Consider the following 17207-nt stretch of genomic DNA (forward strand, 5'->3'; position numbering starts at 1 on the left):
TATGCATGCAGACAACTTGTAGCAGTAAGTGCCAGTGGACTTACTCATTATTGATTTCTAGTAGTGTTGCTTAATTGTAATCTCAGTCCTCCTGCACACTTTCCCATCCCTCTTTTCAGAATTCTTTTATTATAATTTCATGTTGACTTTTTCTTTTTTAGAGCACTTATGACTATGGAAGACAGTTGCTACAGGCCACAGTTGTGCTGTGCCAGTCTTTGCGCTGCACCTCTCGATCATCTGGGGATACACTTCCTCGACTGAACAGAGTATGGAAACAATTTACAATAGCATCTGAAGAGAGGGTACATAGGCTGGAAATGGCTATTGCGTTTCACTCAAATGCTGAAAAGGTTCGCTTTTTTAAAAATGTAGTTTCAGTAGTGTTTGTACGTTTAAAATGTGTTAACCTTGTAATTTTGTTATTAGTCTGTTTTTTTAAAATTTTTATTAATTTCATTGTTTAAAGCTTGTTTAGATATAATGTATTGTCTTAGAAAGTTCAAATCAGATTCTTAGTAAGCCATACCAGTGCTAGAGTACTGTGGTTAGAGGAGTTGAAACTATCCAGTAGTCCTCTCTCAGCAGCACGTCTCTCTTCACCAGACCTGGTGCCCAGAATGTACTGTCTGTTCTTTCAGGTGTCATGACTCCCATCTGTTTCATTATGCCAGGAAAGGAAACTTTGCTTTGGCAACTACTACTAATTGTCATAAATTTTTTAAAAGGTCATTTGTGTTTTTATAATGTTTAGAGACTGTCCAGCTAAAATTATGAGAGTAAGGATAAAAATAACTTTTTTTAATGTGTTGTCTTTAAAGATTCATTCTAGAATTTATTATTTAATGAATTCATTAGTCCCAGAAACCAAAAATGAAATATGCAGGCAAATTTTCAATAGAACCTTTTTCTCAACTGCACAGTGAAAATTTATAGCACCCAAGCCTTATATTTCCACTCCAAAGAGGAGTCTTACTAAGTAGTTAACTTTGTTTTGATCTCTTAACGATCACAGTTTATATGTAGGGAATGTTCAATACAATTTAAGATATGAGAAACCTAAGATGTAAATGTGATAGCCTTAGTCTGTGGAACAGAAGAGAAATTGCCAGGAACCTCAGGAATTAAGCAGTTTCTGTCTGTGTTATGCAGTACATTTGTTAGGAAATGTCCACAGTTAACTCTTTTTGAGCTGGTCACTGAACTCCACAGGTCAGTGTTTTAGTGTAAAATGGGCCTGGTGATGATGAATGAAAGTACATAAAATGGCTTGACTTGTTTATCTACTGATTGTTTTAATGAAAACTTTTTATTGAAGTATAGTATTAACATAGAAAAGTGTACAGCTCAAATGTTCTGCTCACTGAATTTTCATAGAGTGAGCATGCCTGTGTAATCAGTGCACTATTCAAACAACAGAACGTTACCAGTACCCCAGAGGCTCTCCACCCTCTTTTAATCACCCTGCTTCTGCTGCCCATCCCGGGGTGACCACTGGCCTGATTTCTAACACCACTGATAACTTTTTAGGATCGTGCTTTAAAAATGTATCTGCAAGGACATTTTAAAACCTAGATCTCTTTAAGAAATTATGTAAGAATGAATATGGTTGAGACTTTTTTTCATAGAAAATTAATATTCTTATTTCTTCTGGTACATGGCCTTTATCATGCTTGTAATAAACTCTTTAAGTTATTTTATTGTGCCAACCTATGTAAAGCCTTTTGTTATCAGATGTTATTTTTCTTTTGAGTGTGTTGTATTTTATACCAGTAAACATAAATATAACCACAACTATAAGCAACTTGTATAGCAAATGATAGTGATTGGGAAAATATTTAAATTTAATCTAGAATTTTACAATATGAAAATGTCCTTTATGAGTAATGCTGAAGTAAACATAATTGGATTAAGTAAACTATAATGCAAAAAAAGTTGTAAAAATAAATAGTTTCTTCTGCCCCAAATTTTGTAGGTTTTTTTCTTGGAGGTAATTTTTTAAAATTAGTATTATTATTTTAAATCTGGAGTGTATCTTAGACCCATAGAACATCTCAATTTGGGACTAGCCATACTTCAAAAGCTCACTAACCACATGTACTTAGTGGCTACTATGTGTGGGTCTGTACTTGTAGACTTAACTGTTACAAATCACAGCATTTTTTTTCTTTCTTTCCTTATTTTCTTTTGTACCATTTAAATTTAAATGGTAATAGTTAAGGAAAAATAATATGAAGGACTGTAGAACTTCCTATGTTTGAATTAAAACCTTAATCAATTTACATCTTTTTTTGTTGTTATTTTCGTTTTGTTTGTTTGCTTACATCATTTAACTCAGGTCAGTGGATCACTTTTTAAAATAACTATAAAGTTTCTAGCTAGATAATCACATCAGTTATGTGTTTGTACTCTGAGTATATGTTGTTCTGTATTTATATTTTCTTTCATTTTTGAAGTCTGTAAGCTCTTTGAGGTCAAAATCTGTATCTCATTCATATCCCAAGCTGCTACATAAACATAAAGTAAGTTTTCAATAAATAGTTACTTAATGAATGAAAGAATACTACTTTTTAAGCACAGTTTGAGCTTAGATTCCAAATAGTAGTCTAGTATTATTTTTTTCTTGGAAATCACTATAAACCTCTTCATACTCCAGTTATATTATTAGTAGGGATTGTGTATTTCATTTTGTTTGAATTTCTTGAGCCAGCTTTGATCAATCTTCTATAATGGCATACACGAAGATGCTAAGAACAGAACAAAAACACCTTCAATCTACTAAACTTGCATGAACTTGATTCCTTTTCTGTGTCTCTTGATTGATGTTGCATTTTTATTTGTTGTAGATTTTGCAAGACTGTCCAGAAGAGCCTGAAGCTATTAATGATGAGGAGCAATTTGATGAAATTGAAGCAGTTGGGAAATCGCTTTTAGATAGACTAACTGTTCCTGTGGTTTATCCTGATGGGTATGGTGCATGTTCTTACAATTTGTGTTTTTATCAGTAAGGTCTTAAAGGGATATCAAGAGAAGAAAGTCTATTTCTTAAAAGTCCTGGTAAATTAGCTTTGGTTCACATTTTCAATTTCTACAAAAGGTTAGTTTAAAATGAAAAGAAATCCATACTGGGCTCTTAACAATAGTAGCAATTGGTACTTGCTGCTGTCAAATTTATTGCTCTTGATAGCTTGTTGTAGAATAAAGATCATCGACTAGGTTGACATCTTGGGTTCTTGCTTTGACTTTAGTGGTAAGGAGCTGGTGACTTTGGGCTTCATTCATGGAAGGGACGGGGAGGGAACTAATGTTTAGTAACTTAAAATATATACCAAGCCCCAAGTTAAACACTTCACCTTAATTACTTTTGACCAGGGCTAGAGCAGTATGATTATTTTGATTCACAAATGAAGAAACTAAAGCTCAGAAAGGTTAAGTAAGGTCCTCAGGATTTCACAGCTTCTAAGTGGAATTAGAATATAGTTTCAGGTCTGTCTAGCACCAGATCCATTCTCTTTTCACTGTGCTGTATGGAGTCCTAATTTCTTCATTTGTAAAATGATGGGGTCGTGATTCTCACATTCCTTTCCATTTCAAATAGTTGATCATAAAAATAAGAAGTAACCTCTTGAAAATAAACAGACCAGTAAATGAATCAGAAGGAGCTTTATCTACAAGGAGCTAGACCTTCTCAGTAAAAATAATTTAGAAGTAATCCAGAGGATGTTGAATTAAAACAATAGAGCGGGCTTCCCTGGTGGCGCAGTGGTTGAGAGTCCGCCTGCCGATGCAGGGGACACGGGTTCGTGCTCCGGTCCGGGAAGATCCCACATGCCGTGGAGCGGCTGGGCCCGTGAGCCATGGCCACTGAGCCTGCGCGTCCGGAGCCTGTGCTCCGCAATGGGAGAGGCGGCAACAGTGAGAGGCCTGCGTACCGCAAAAAAATAAAAAATAAAACAATAGAGAAACCAAACCATTGAATACAGGTATCCTTACATTGTAACAGAGTGTAATGGGTATGATTGTGGACTCTGGATCCAGATTTGTTGGGTTTAAATCTCAGCTCCGCCACTTATGAGCTATGACATCTTGGGCAAGCCACTTAACCTTTCTGTGCCTCAATTCCCTCATCTAAAAATAGGGATATATGGGGCTTCCCTGGTGGCGCAGTGGTTGAGAGTCTGCCTGCCGATGCAGGGGACACGGGTTCGTGCCCCAGTCCGGGAAGATCCACATGCCGCGAAGCGGCTGGGCCTGTGAACCATGGCCGCTGAGCCTGCGCGTCCGGAGCCTGTGCTCCGCAATGGGAGAGGCCACAACAGTGAGAGGCCTGCGTACCGCAAAAAAATAAATAAATAAAAATAAAAATAGGGATATATTTTCCATACCTCCTCAGGTTACAAGAGTGAGGAAATTAAATGAGCTAAATGTATATAAACTACTTAAAACAATTGTGACACATGGTAAGTGGCACTACTACTGTGTCATGAACTTCAAATGATTATTTGGAATTGATATTGAGAAGATATAACTTTATGCCCAGGAACAAATACTATTCATAGTCTGTACTTAGATAATCTCTAGTCGTACCTAAACTTGAACAATCAGAAGTAGCTTAAAGTCATGTATATCTCCAATGTATAAAAGAGAATAAAATCTAAAAGTTTATAAATTCAGCTGGTAACAGTATTAGTGGGGTGCTTCTGGTTGTTCCATTCCAGGAACCCCCCCCTCCCCTCGCCAAAATCTCATTTCTGTGTTTCATAACCAGTTGTCATAAAGTCGGTCTCATTCTACTTAAGTCATCCTCGGAGCATCTACCCCTGGTATTTTTGCTTGGGCTTCTCCTCCTGTGTTCTACAAATAGTTCATGTGTCATTTTCATTTTTAAGATAAAAGAGTAAGTTAGGGCTGTATATTCTAATTTCACAACTTTAATATTTGCGATTATTATTTCATTCCCTTTTATATGATAATTTGTTTATGCTGTGTAAAGTTTGACAGTAAGCTTAGTCAGATTTATCTTCTGTAACATTCTCCTAGAACAATAAAAGAAATTAGGTGGTCTCTCTGGATTCACTGCTTGAAGACCTAGGTTCAAATTCTGTTTTTTCCACTGTGTGATCTTAGTCATTTAATTTTCCAGGTCTTAGTTTTCTGATCTAAAAAATGAGGAGCTTAACCAGATTATTTCCAAGAACTCGTAGAGCTCTAAAAGATTCTGTGACTCTGAATACTGTCTTTGCAGATAGGATAAAATTAAATAATTTTACCTATTAATGCCCCAAATGATGGCTTAACATTAAACAGATATTTTACTTGGTAGCTATATTAGACAACTGGTGTCCGTAGCCCTTAGCACTGAAGTACACATACAAATTTTATATTTGTGTATGCTTATGGGCCCCAAGCTAAAAGTATAACATTTAAAATGTTGCATTGTTTTGTTTATTTGTTGAATTGTTTGGTTTATTGAGATTATCATAAGTGTACATGATAGGACATTTATACTTCTAATAAATTTTTCTCAACATGTCTTAATATATATTATGCCATTTTAAAAAATGTTTCTCCTACCAAATTGCTACTCAGAGGTAAACAGTATGGTCTGCAAAAAGAACTAACACCATACCACGTAGGTAATTTTTATGGTAATTTTTGCTTCCTTTTGCGTTCACTACAGTCAATGGATTTGTATTAATCTGACTGGGCTTTTTCTGTTTTGATTTTTAGAACTGAACAATATTTTGGGAGTCCAAGTGACATGGCTTCTACTGCAGAACACATCAGAGACAGGATGAAACTAGTTAGTCTCAAAAGGCAGCAGCTGAGACATCCCGAAATGATGACTACAGAGAGCTAATAGCTGCCTTCTTCCCGCAGATCTGCAGTTCATAATCCCGCATGTCGTTGGCATACTGCAGCATCGGCTACAATATGTTAAGATGCATTTCACAGCCAGGATAAGCCTCATTTCTTTCCATTACACGTTTCCCTCCATGTGTTAACATCTTGTAACTACCAAGGCAGAATTATTTAACATGCTTTGAGACCATAGACTCCAACTATCTTAAAAGAAGGAACTGTAAACATTGCACTGAAAACTTGCTTTAAAGCTTTACCTGACCTGTCAGTTTGTAGATTAATAACTGATAATAAGCTTTGAATGGTGCTAATAAGAGTTTAGGAATTCTCTCTATAAAAAATGGTTGCCCTTCCTCCCCGAGTGATGTAGTAAATTTAGACTATAGTTAAACTGTTATTAGTAGACAGTGGTGTCCTCAAAATTTTACTTTGTAATTCTCCTTCAAAATTGATTATTTTTATTGTGTCAGTATGAAGAAAACCTTCAGATTTTTGATATATCATATTCATTAAAAAACATTTTCCTATTTGTATTGATAATGTATAAAAGTTGTTTGTGCTTAATAAAAGGCTTCTTTTAAACATTTTATTTAATTTGGTGGTTATATCTATTTCCAAACATGAGTGCCTTATTTAAAAGGGCATTCTTAGCATTGTGAGGATGGTTTAGTATTTGTTTTTTCATGTTGGTTGCATGTATTTTAGCCAGGAAATTTATATGTAAGCATGTGTATATAATAAATAAGCATGTTTTATCATGAAAAATTATTGTGAAGAACAATTTAGATCTTTAAGAACTTATGAATAATGGAATACTATTTCTCATTTTTCTCTTCTTCAACTTGAAAAATGTTATCCAAATTATTAACTACCCTGAAGATATTTTGTTTCTGGGGGAGGAGGGCTGGGGAAGAAGGCCTACATAGTTACTTAAGTGTAATCCTTTATATCAGAGTAATCTTTCAGGAACTAAAATAGCAATTGTTAATAAAATTAAATTTCTCAAGATAGACTAGAAGCAAGATTCTGAAGTGGTATAATAACAAAAATTGTACAACTCTTTTAGAAATAAAATTTATAAAATGTTAGTGCTTTTAAGTTTATATTAAGTTTAAATGGTAAAAACATAATTTTTTGTTAATTTTTATTTCAGAAAATGTTTTTGAGAAAGATTAAAAACAATTTGTAGTCTGTGATCAATACAAAATTATGCAAAGAATTGTATGCTGGTTCCTTTCATTGTCTACAGAAATGCTTGTGTATCTTCTAATGCAAAAAGCTCCCTCTCAGCCTGCTGGTTTCTCCAGCCTTCTTCACTGCCAGACTTCTTGGAGAAATCCATATCCATTGACCTGCACCCTCATCACTCACTGCTCAGCACCTTGCAGTCTGGTTTTACACAGACCAGCAATGCAGTGGTTCTCAATGGGCTCCCAGTTACCGAACTGAATGACTTTTTTTTCTCAGTCTGCATCCCTTATCCTTCTTTGCCTCTGCAGCATTTATACCATTGAGCAACCTTTCCTAGACAGTGTCTTCTCCCTTGAAGATGTTATCCTCTGCTGTAACTGAGTCCAGTCACAAAAGTCTTACTTAAAATGCATCTACTAAAATGTGCTCTCTCTGATTCTGTCTTCAGAATGCTTCTGGAAGTATCTCATCCTTAGGGTTTCTATTTTATCCCAGTGTCCTGGGTTACATATCTGGTCCAAAATTCTAAGCTTGTACTTTCAGCTACCTAGTTGACATTCCAACCTAGGTGAAGTTATTTATCATATTTTCCACCTTTCACCTCTTGGAGTAATTTTGGTAAAAGATGCAGCCTTTTTTTAATAGACATGCCAGAAAATCTGGGGCCACATTCAGCTGTTCCCTCTCATGCTGCCACTGGTCTGAGAACATCCAGGAAGGTTTTTCTATATTCGATAATCCTCAGTCTTTTAGGGCTTAACTTTTGTGAGTGTAAATGTTTGTGATTCTTCATTTCAGTCTTCATGATGGTGCTAACCACGCGCTACAGTTGTTTATGTCTGTACCTGCTACATTATAAGCTCTTTTGAGGGAAGGAATCTTTTGGGCCTGACTTCTCCTGTTCCCAGCCTTTTGCTCATGCATAATAGTTTCTCAGTTCCCCTGTACGTGAATGGTCTGTTGTAGGCATTAGTAATAATCCCTCTTGTATTGTAGTCTGAAGTATGTTTTAAACAGATTTCCTAAAGTTAGGACTGACTTATGAGTGAATTATTCATCAGGAAGTCATTTGGTATTTTAAATACTGGCTAATTTAGATACTTAGTTGTATTCAATATCTATTTCTCTTACTGAATTTCACAGAATTGGAATGTTTTTATTAAGACTTTGCCAGAAGGGAATTTGACTGTAAGTAAAGAGACTCTTTAGTTCTACCATCAACTCGCCTACTGATTGTCAAATGAGTTAATTTTATATGCCTTAAGCTATCCTGTCTACAGCAAGAGTGAAATAAGGCACATCTGGAAATATTTGTAATTTGAGTAGTTCAAATGAAGATGAATATGTTTTTATCACATAATAAATATTGTTGCTTTTCATTTGTAACTGTGCTGCTACTTTCTATTTGTATATCCGTATACACATAGACAGTTATGAATGAAAACCCAGCAGTGCCCTAGTGTGATTTTTTTCATAAGGTCATAGTTCACTTGGAATACCTGTGAAGGAAGTGACTGCAGTCTGTTTGAAATGACAAGTTCTTTGTACATCATAAATTAACATTAGCCCCGCAGATATAACGGAGAAAGAACCATCATTTCTAATTGGTATATGCTGCAACTTTCCACATTACTTTAGCTCATCTCAGGGAATTACTGAAATGTTAATTGGGCCAGCTTCATTTTGTTTTGTTTTTTTCCTTTTGACTTCATGTCATGTATTTGTTCCCGTGTAAGCTCCATATCTAAGGACAGTTTTGGCCTCTGTTCTTCACACAAGTCTAACCTGGCAGAGTTATGATACGTGAAGATGATAACTTCATTTCAGATGAAATTGACTTTATTCCCAGTCCTCATTGTTGGTGACCTTGTTCTACTCTTGTAGCTCATTGGTCATGTTGATGAAACTGCTCAGCCTGCCAACTAAGATATCAGTGGCAGTTCTAGGCTTCCTTGCTGTGTAGAAGGTTGGATATTTCTCTCACTTCACAGGCCTTTAAATTGGCCAGTGCTCCAAAGTGTTACCTAGTATTAACGTGTTTGTCGTTTGTTTCATTACCCTGTCAGTTCATGTGTGGGATGTGCTATTTAGTGTATTATTATTATAGTTAGTGCATTCTCCTTAATGTGAACGTGACAGTTACTTTTCTGATGGTGCTGAGTAAATCATACATAAACCCACTGTAACAAATGTCATGATTGATTGTGAACCTGTCTCACTGTACCATCTGCATTTGGAGAAAGAATTCAGAATTTTCTACTACACTGTAAGTTCTCTGCCAGAGAGATTGGAAATTACTGTGTACTTTTCCCGTCCTCACAGGACCGTAATAAAATACTGAGGTTACTAAAAACCAAGCATACTATAATTGCTAAAGTCCTCCCCATCTTGAGCCTATTGAAAACGGTAGAGGAAATTAACATCGGTAAATATCATCAATGACAAGAGTTCTATGATTGGGATGTCTTTGCTTAAACCTTGAAAGGAAAAATTCTCTAGGATTACGAAGATGGGCTGGAACATAGCTGACCAGTTAACCTAATTAGCAAACTTAACCAGTGTTAACTTTCAGTTCTAAAAATAAAAAGCTCCAGATGGGAGTGGAAAATACGCTCTTGGTATGTAGGGCAATGAATACCTTGATGAGGCAAAATGAAGCACAGATAAAACACCTGACATTATTTGACTTTAGTGTGTGCTACAGAAAATCTAGTTTTAGCTAAGATACATGAATAGTGGCAAGAATAGTAGAGGAAAGATCATAAAGGCTAAAATAAGAACTATAGTGAATATAATGCAAAGAGTTTGGAGTTTAAATACCTGACTTCAAAGTCTGGCTTTGTCATTTACTGATCTTGGTAAAAAATCACTAAATTTCTCTGGATCTGTAAAATAGAGAAATCATATCAAATAATTTTAAGAATGAAGTACAATCATGTTAAAAAAGTATTGAAAGCCAAAATGTCTTTCAAAGTGGAAGGTATTATCTTTTCAGAATAGAAAATGGAGCATTCTTTAATCTTGCTCTTGTCACAGGTGGAAGCATGGGGTCTTGGGGGAAAGGGAACCTTGTCTGCTCACCTCCCAATGCTCCGTTTCCCTCCATTCTATACACTGAAAATGCCAAGGGTGGGGTCAACGAGCTTGGCAGTAAATAGCAAGCCTTTTAAATCTGACAAATTAACTGTTTTATGACAGGATGATAGGCCAGCCAGATGGAGGACAAATGAGGAGTATCATCTACTTTGAGGTTGACAGAACATGACACAGTTCCATCAATAAGTAAGAAAGTAAGTAAAAATCATACTTAGGATCTTAGTGAGTCAGCACCAACCTATAGAAACAAGAGCATGAATCTGGCCACCGTTAGTGCTGTTATGGTTAGAGAAGAGTAATCCTGGTAAACTTGGGTAGTGATAATAACAGAAAAAGACTGGTCCTGTAATAGAGGCTGGTAGAACTAAGGGTGCTCCATGAAATAGCATAAACAAGGGGGAATGTTTTAAGACTGAAAAGCGTCCTAGATATGATGCTGAATAACACGACCGTAATATTTTAAAGCAGACGAGAACATGTCAAAACTAGTCCGTGTGCTTCAAGAAAAAGCAGAGCCTGTACTAGAACATGAAGAACTTAAGAGATCACAGGAAAGCCACAACCATGACTACGTAGTGTGAAAGCAGTAAGTAAAATTTTAAAAGAATCAAGATTATTTTTGTTAGAAAACTCTTAGGAGGCAATACACATAATATCCATGTATCATGATACAGGAATTCTTAGCAAATAACTAAAAATAGTTACCAGCTTTAGGTATTACGAGCAGCGTTGTTACGGATCCAAGGCATGTAGAAAACTGTTTCTGTCAAAAGGCTAAATTCTGAAGCCATTCTTGGTGAATCTCAAGGTGCCACTTTAGAAGTATTTACAAGTCAAATGCCATCTCTTTAGGGTGTCCCTAAATGTGTTGCTCCCTGAAGAGACAGGTGGACGGTTCAGATGTCCTTCCATTCAGAAAAAGAGACCTGTTCACTATGATCAAGCCTCACATCACGTTTCAGTTCTACACATCTCTTCTATTACTGTTACCCTGGTTGTTTTAGAAGTCAGTAAAAATGTCTATGCTTGGTTTTTCCCTTAATGTTTTTTCATCTTAACTCTTATGTTAGTCTACACAGCCAAGAAACTTGCTCAGAATATACTATCAATATATGTATTATTTTTATTAAGGTATGAGGAGATCGAAGTATCACTTTGACAATTATCAGTCAGCATAGATTTGAAAACTGGTTGCTCACCTCATACTCAGGAATATCCTTTCACAAACTCTTAAGTTTCTAAGTTGACACTGTTTGGATGAATTTGATGGTTATGTTGCTGTGAGATCAATGATGAAATTCTCAGCAACATTATTTGGCAAGCATTGCACCCTGGATTTTTTCCCCCAACGTTTTATTATAAAATTTTTCAAACATAAAAAAGTTAAAATTTTACAGTGTACTCACCACCCAGATGCTAGTTAGCATTATGCTTTATCACATACCTATCCATCTATCAATTCATCAATCCAGATTATTTTTGATGCATTTTAAATTTCAGAAATCTACACACTTCCTACTAAATACTTTAGCATACATATCATTAACTAGAATTCAATGTTTGCTTACAGTTTTACTTTTATGTAAAATTAGCATACAGTGAAATGCATAAATCTTAAGTGTGTATCTGCTGGATTTCGGCAAATGCATACAGTGCTATCAAGATATAAAATGTTACCAGAAAATTCCCATATGGCCATTCCAGTCAGTCCTTGTTCCCCCCGCCCCCTGTCCCCACAAGCATCCTCTTCTTTATTCTACTGTAAATCAGATTTGTGCATTCTAGATCTTTGTATAAGTAGAGTCACACAGCATGTACTCTTAGAAGCCTTCTTCATTTACTATGTTTTGGAGATTTATCCATGTGGTTGAGTGTATCAATAGTTCGTTCCTTTTTTATTGCTGAGAAGTATTCCATTCTATGACTATATTACAGTTTATTTATTCACGTCCCTATTTATAAATACTTGGGCAGTTTCCAGTATTGGCAATTATGAATGAAGCTGCTATGATTATTCTTAACGAAAGTCTTACGTGAACATAATCTTTCATTTCTCTTGAATACCTAGGATTAGAATTTCTGTGTCACAGGGTAGTTTTAAAAGAAACTGCCATACCTTTTTTCATTGTGGTTGTGCTGTGTCCTGGATTTTCACCATATTTTGAATGTGTAGAAAGGTGTAAACTATTTTTATGACCCATATTTGAAGTATTAGAAGTGGGTTTGGGATAGAAATGGCATTCTTCACGGTTGGTAGTTGGTGTTGAGGGAAGCAAATGCCTGTCTGCCTGAAACAGCTCCCCAAATGGTTCCTATCCCTGGAATTTTAGAATTAATTTAATTCCTTGAAAGATTAAAGTACTTACCCAAGCATGGTGATATATTAACTAGAAGAAACAGCATTAGTTTATGTTACTAACTTTTGCCACCCGTTTTCAGTAGGTAAAATAAGACTGATAACTGAAAAGATTCTGTTCAATGGCAGTAGTAAAGAACATGTACTACTAGTCATTCCCAGGTACAGCAGTGTGAGAGAGAACCATCTGGACAGGAAAATCCCCCAAATGGTGGTCAAGAAACCAGAAAACGGGGTGGGGAGAATTCTACCTCACAGTTGTGCATAGGGGATAGCTATGTTTTTGCAGGACATTTTAGCCTTTACAAATCATATTTTCAATATTGTCTTTTTATTCTGTACCACCCAGCTATAGTTATTTCACACCCCAGTGACTTTTATCCCCTTTGTCTTACCCTTCCTGCCTGTTCTGTTACATATAGTGGTTACCTGTATAAGGCTATAAAATTATAATCATATGTATGTTTCCAATGCTTGTGTTCAAAGATATTTATGTATGATTCATCCAGTCTCTCCTATTTGATTTTTAAAGGTTGGGATATTTGGCTTCTACTGTAAATCCTTATAATGTTCCACACACATTGTAAATGTAATAAAAATGTTAAAAACTATAATTCATGGCAACAGATTTTGATATGTATTTCTTCGTATGTTATCACTTTGGACAATAAATTTGGTTTCTGTTAATAAAGATTGTTCATCCCATCTAGGGAGAATTAAGTCATACTGGTCTGTATAACATAATCTGATGAATTCTGCATTTCTGAATCTATTCAAATTAGTTTTTTAACTTTAAATTTTTTCTAGCAATATTCTCTGAAATCTTTGATTAAAACAAAAATGTAACTCTTTTATTCTGAAATAATCTGGAGTCTTAGAAGACAGAGGCTAAGCACACTTTCCCTTGTGCTTCTCCTTCCCTTGTCAATAGCCCCCATCCTACCTTCCCACAGGCTTAGCACAGAAACTCAGGGCTTTCTCTAAGTCCTACTTTGTCAGAAGTTGTTAGGTTCTCATCACAGTAGGTAGTAGCTAAATTTGTTCCTACCAAGAAGTCCTTTTTTTTTTTTTTTAAATTTTTATCTTTGGCTATGTTGGGTCTTAGTTGCGGCGCACGGGCTCTTCACTGCAGCTCACGGGCTTCTCTCTACTTGTGGCATCCTGGTTTTCTCTAGTTGTGGTGCGCAGGCTCCAGGGCACGTGGGCTCTGTAGTTTGCAGCAAGCGGGCTCTCTAGTTGAGGTGTGCGAGCTCAGTAGTTGTGCCGTGCAGGCTTAGTTACCCTGGGGCATGTGGGATCTTAGTTCCCTGACCAGGGATCGAGCCCACGTTCCCTGCATTGGAAGGCGGATTCTTTGCCACTGGACCACCAGGGAAGTCCCTCAAGAAGTCCATTTTTAAGACTGAAAAGGCGAATGTGTATTTGGGGCTGGGGAATGCATATTAGAACAAAGTTAGCTGTATTTTAAAATAACACAATTAATCATATTATGCTATACATAGTAGCAGCTCCAGAATGGCTACCAGGAGTTTAGAGTTGCCAGAATTTGGAAGTTGGCATGCCTTATACCTTGTCCAATTAAGTTAGGTACATTTGAGTGACAGTTCAACATACAAGCAAAATACGTGTATGAAAAAGAATGTACCTTTATTATTAATATTTTCATTTTACTAGCTATAGTATCCACCCACATCTCTAGATTTCCCGTTAGACACATGTATCCACAAAGTTGTTCCACCTTCTGCATAAAATCTACCCAAAAGTATTCTCATAAGCATAAACTCTTATGTGAAAGTTAAAATAAGCACAAAAAATACCCAGTTTTTGCCAGGACCAAGAGGAAGAGAATTACAGTGACAGGAAGAAGTCAAAAAAGTATCTAAAAAACAACAGGTGGAAAAACTGGAAAAGAAGTGAACAATAAGGATAAAAGTTAGTTTGTAACCATGATTAAATAAAACGTAATGGTTAGTAAATCATACTCCCTTATTAAATAGCCTTGCACTGCACCAAACTGTAACTTAGCTGTCTTTGGAATTTTAACTTCCACTTAAAGAGTCTAATCTTGAAAAGATTTAATTATAAATATGTTTATAAGAATAAAAAATTGCGAACAGTCCAAAGGTTTGAATAAGCTTATTCTGTAAGGTTTAAGTATTATGTTGTTACAGAAGTATGTTTTTTGAAATTGGTAAAAGTCTATTGAAAAGAAAGATATTTATGGTATATTATTGGGTGAAAACATACAGGTTCCAAAACTATAGAAATATTATTCCATTTTAAAAATAAAAATAACTTTTTAGAACTTGAATAAGTTATCTTTGAGGTGTGGAATTAATAGGTCATCATAATTTTCTTACGTTTGTTACTTTCTGATTTTTTTTGTTAAAATGGGTATTTTTAAAGAGCTTCTAAATATTAAATGCCTAGCAAGTATTAGTAAGTATATTCTGAAATATCTGTTGAAACAAAGGTGAAGTAGGAAAAAAAATATGAAAATCTGGGGGGATAGAATTTTAAAACTGAATATACCTTTTTTATTTTCACAATGCTACAAAAAGTAAATCTCATTGAAGTCTTAATATCTCAGATATGTAGAAGATAACATCATGGGTTTAAATACCTTGAGAAAACAATGTGCATTTAAATCTGCTTACATCCCTCTCTTCAGGTCTATTTCAAACAAATTATTTTGTATCGGACAAAGATCCATTTTAAGAATGGATAAGCAAAGAAAATACTCTGAAGATTTCAATGATAACTCTGTTGCTGCAGGTTGATGCTAATGAAGCCATGCCTGTATTGGAAGGGTCAAGTACCTCAATCCCAGGATGATGCGTTCCTCCAAATCCCTGAAGATAAGTAATATTGCCAGTGTCTATCCTTAGTCAAAATAAAGTCTGGGAGGGAACGTGAAAGAGTCAGCAGCAACCTTTGACTTTCCTTTCTTTCTAATCTGTTTTATTCTTGTATCTAGAACACTCTCAGAATAGGACTATTTGCTCTACCCACTTGTCTACACAGTTGAATCTTCGGGGAAGTCCTGCAGTGATGACAGGACCAGGCTTTCCTAGAGTATTCTTTTAGAACTGGGGACATATTTTCCTACCAAAACGATTAAAATTCAATTGGTCTTCTTCAGCTACATTGTGGATTAAGTAAATTACTCTATTGGATGACCTAGAGACTTAGTATTAATATTATTGTATGTTGCAATTTATGAACAACTGACCTACCAGTAGATTTTTAGAACATATCTCATTCATTAGTTGGAAACTGAGTGATGATTGTGGTCAACTGTCCCTTTTTGCTTTATTCTTTAAAATTCTGTTTAAATATAAGAATAAAGTATAGTTATTGTTTTTAAAAAGTACCCTAGGAAATAGAGAAAAATATTAAAAATTAAAAATTGCCCATAATTTGTCAATGCAGAAAATATAGTTTATATTTGATGCATTTCCTTTGTATTTTACCTAACAATATTATACAATTATTCAACTTTATTTTCTGCTTTTTACAGGCATTGTAACATAAAAATTTCCCTTTATTAATTTTTTTCCAGTGCAAGTCAATAGCTGTGTAATAGTCAATGATAAGTAGATACCATAATTTAACTATTATTACTGTTAAGCAAAACATTTTAGTTCATTCCTTCTTTTTCTTTCTTTCTTTCTTAATGCTTTGATAAGTAATGCTGCAGTCAACATTCTTGTATTTAACTGTTATTGTGTCTATCCTTGAGATTGATTTCTTAAAGTGGAAGTATTGGATTGGAATGTATCCATATTTTAGGACTTTTGATAGCTATGATTAAATTGCTTTCCAGAAGCAAATTTATGGTTCCCATCAAAAGCTAGCATGCCCATTTCATGGCACTCCTTCCATCACGAAGTGTTATTTATTAAAAGTCTTTGCAAATTTTTGAAAAAAGCATTTTATTTACATTTCTTTAACTGCCAGTGAGGCTGAAAATAATTTAATAATTTGGTATTATTTATTGTGTTTCCCCTTGATGATTTGCTGGTTATTATTTTTGTGTACTTTTCCTCTGGAGTCTTAGCCTTTTTTCTTATTTGTTTGTAGAAGTTTTTTAATAATCCTTTATCATACTTGGAGCAGTATTGTTCCTAGTTTGTCATTTTTTTTTAATCTTCATGAATTTTGGTGATGTTAGTGTGTTTATTTTTATGGTGAAATCTATTAACCAATCTTCTTTTTGATTTCTTACATTGCCTTAAAGTTTAAGTCCTGCTCCTTCAGCTTAAATTTTGTTCCTCTTGTACAGTTTTAATTTTTCACTTTTAAATACAAAAGAATTGGCACATTATATGAGATAATGATCTAATATGATAGATTTTTCTGAACATCAAATGTTATCAACATTACTTATTGAATAATCTATCTCTCCCATTAATTTCTGATACTCCCTTGAAAATAAGTTCTTAAGTTTCCTGGCCTGCTTCTGGGCTTGCTGTTCTGTCTACTGATTGGTGTAGCTATTCTTTTGCCAGTACCACACTGCTTTTAGGACTGCTTTCAAAACAAAACAAATCAAAATTTCTTTTTAATAGCATAACATAGAAGCAGCTCTTTTGTACTGAAAGAATTTTTTTGTGTAGCATAAGTAAATGAAGAAAAAAATCCCTGGATGAGTATAGGTGTCAGCAGATTTAAAGGAATGAAGAGAAAAGGTTATATGCTT

At 35.1% G+C, this 17207-nt stretch overlaps 1 protein-coding gene across 5 annotated transcripts in view; it reads left to right on the forward strand.

The window, feature by feature from the left end:
- Window positions 1–13093, forward strand: part of SESTD1 (SEC14 and spectrin domain containing 1) — a 142846-nt gene extending 129753 nt beyond the window's left edge. For all 5 annotated transcript variants that reach the window (XM_027126934.1, XM_027126943.1, XM_027126961.1 and 2 more), the window contains 3 exons: window positions 162–353; window positions 2847–2968; window positions 5731–13093. In XM_027126934.1, coding sequence (XP_026982735.1) covers window positions 162–353; window positions 2847–2968; window positions 5731–5860 — 444 coding nt within the window. In that variant the 3' untranslated portion in view covers window positions 5861–13093. The remainder of the gene's footprint in view (window positions 1–161; window positions 354–2846; window positions 2969–5730) is intronic.
- Window positions 13094–17207: the final 4114 nt, after the last annotated feature.

The sequence above is a fragment of the Aethalodelphis obliquidens genome, unplaced genomic scaffold (genome assembly GCF_003676395.1).
Source record: "Aethalodelphis obliquidens isolate GAN/ISIS:26980383/991018 unplaced genomic scaffold, ASM367639v1 scaffold2, whole genome shotgun sequence".
In the NCBI taxonomy this organism is placed as follows: Eukaryota; Metazoa; Chordata; class Mammalia; order Artiodactyla; family Delphinidae; genus Aethalodelphis; species Aethalodelphis obliquidens.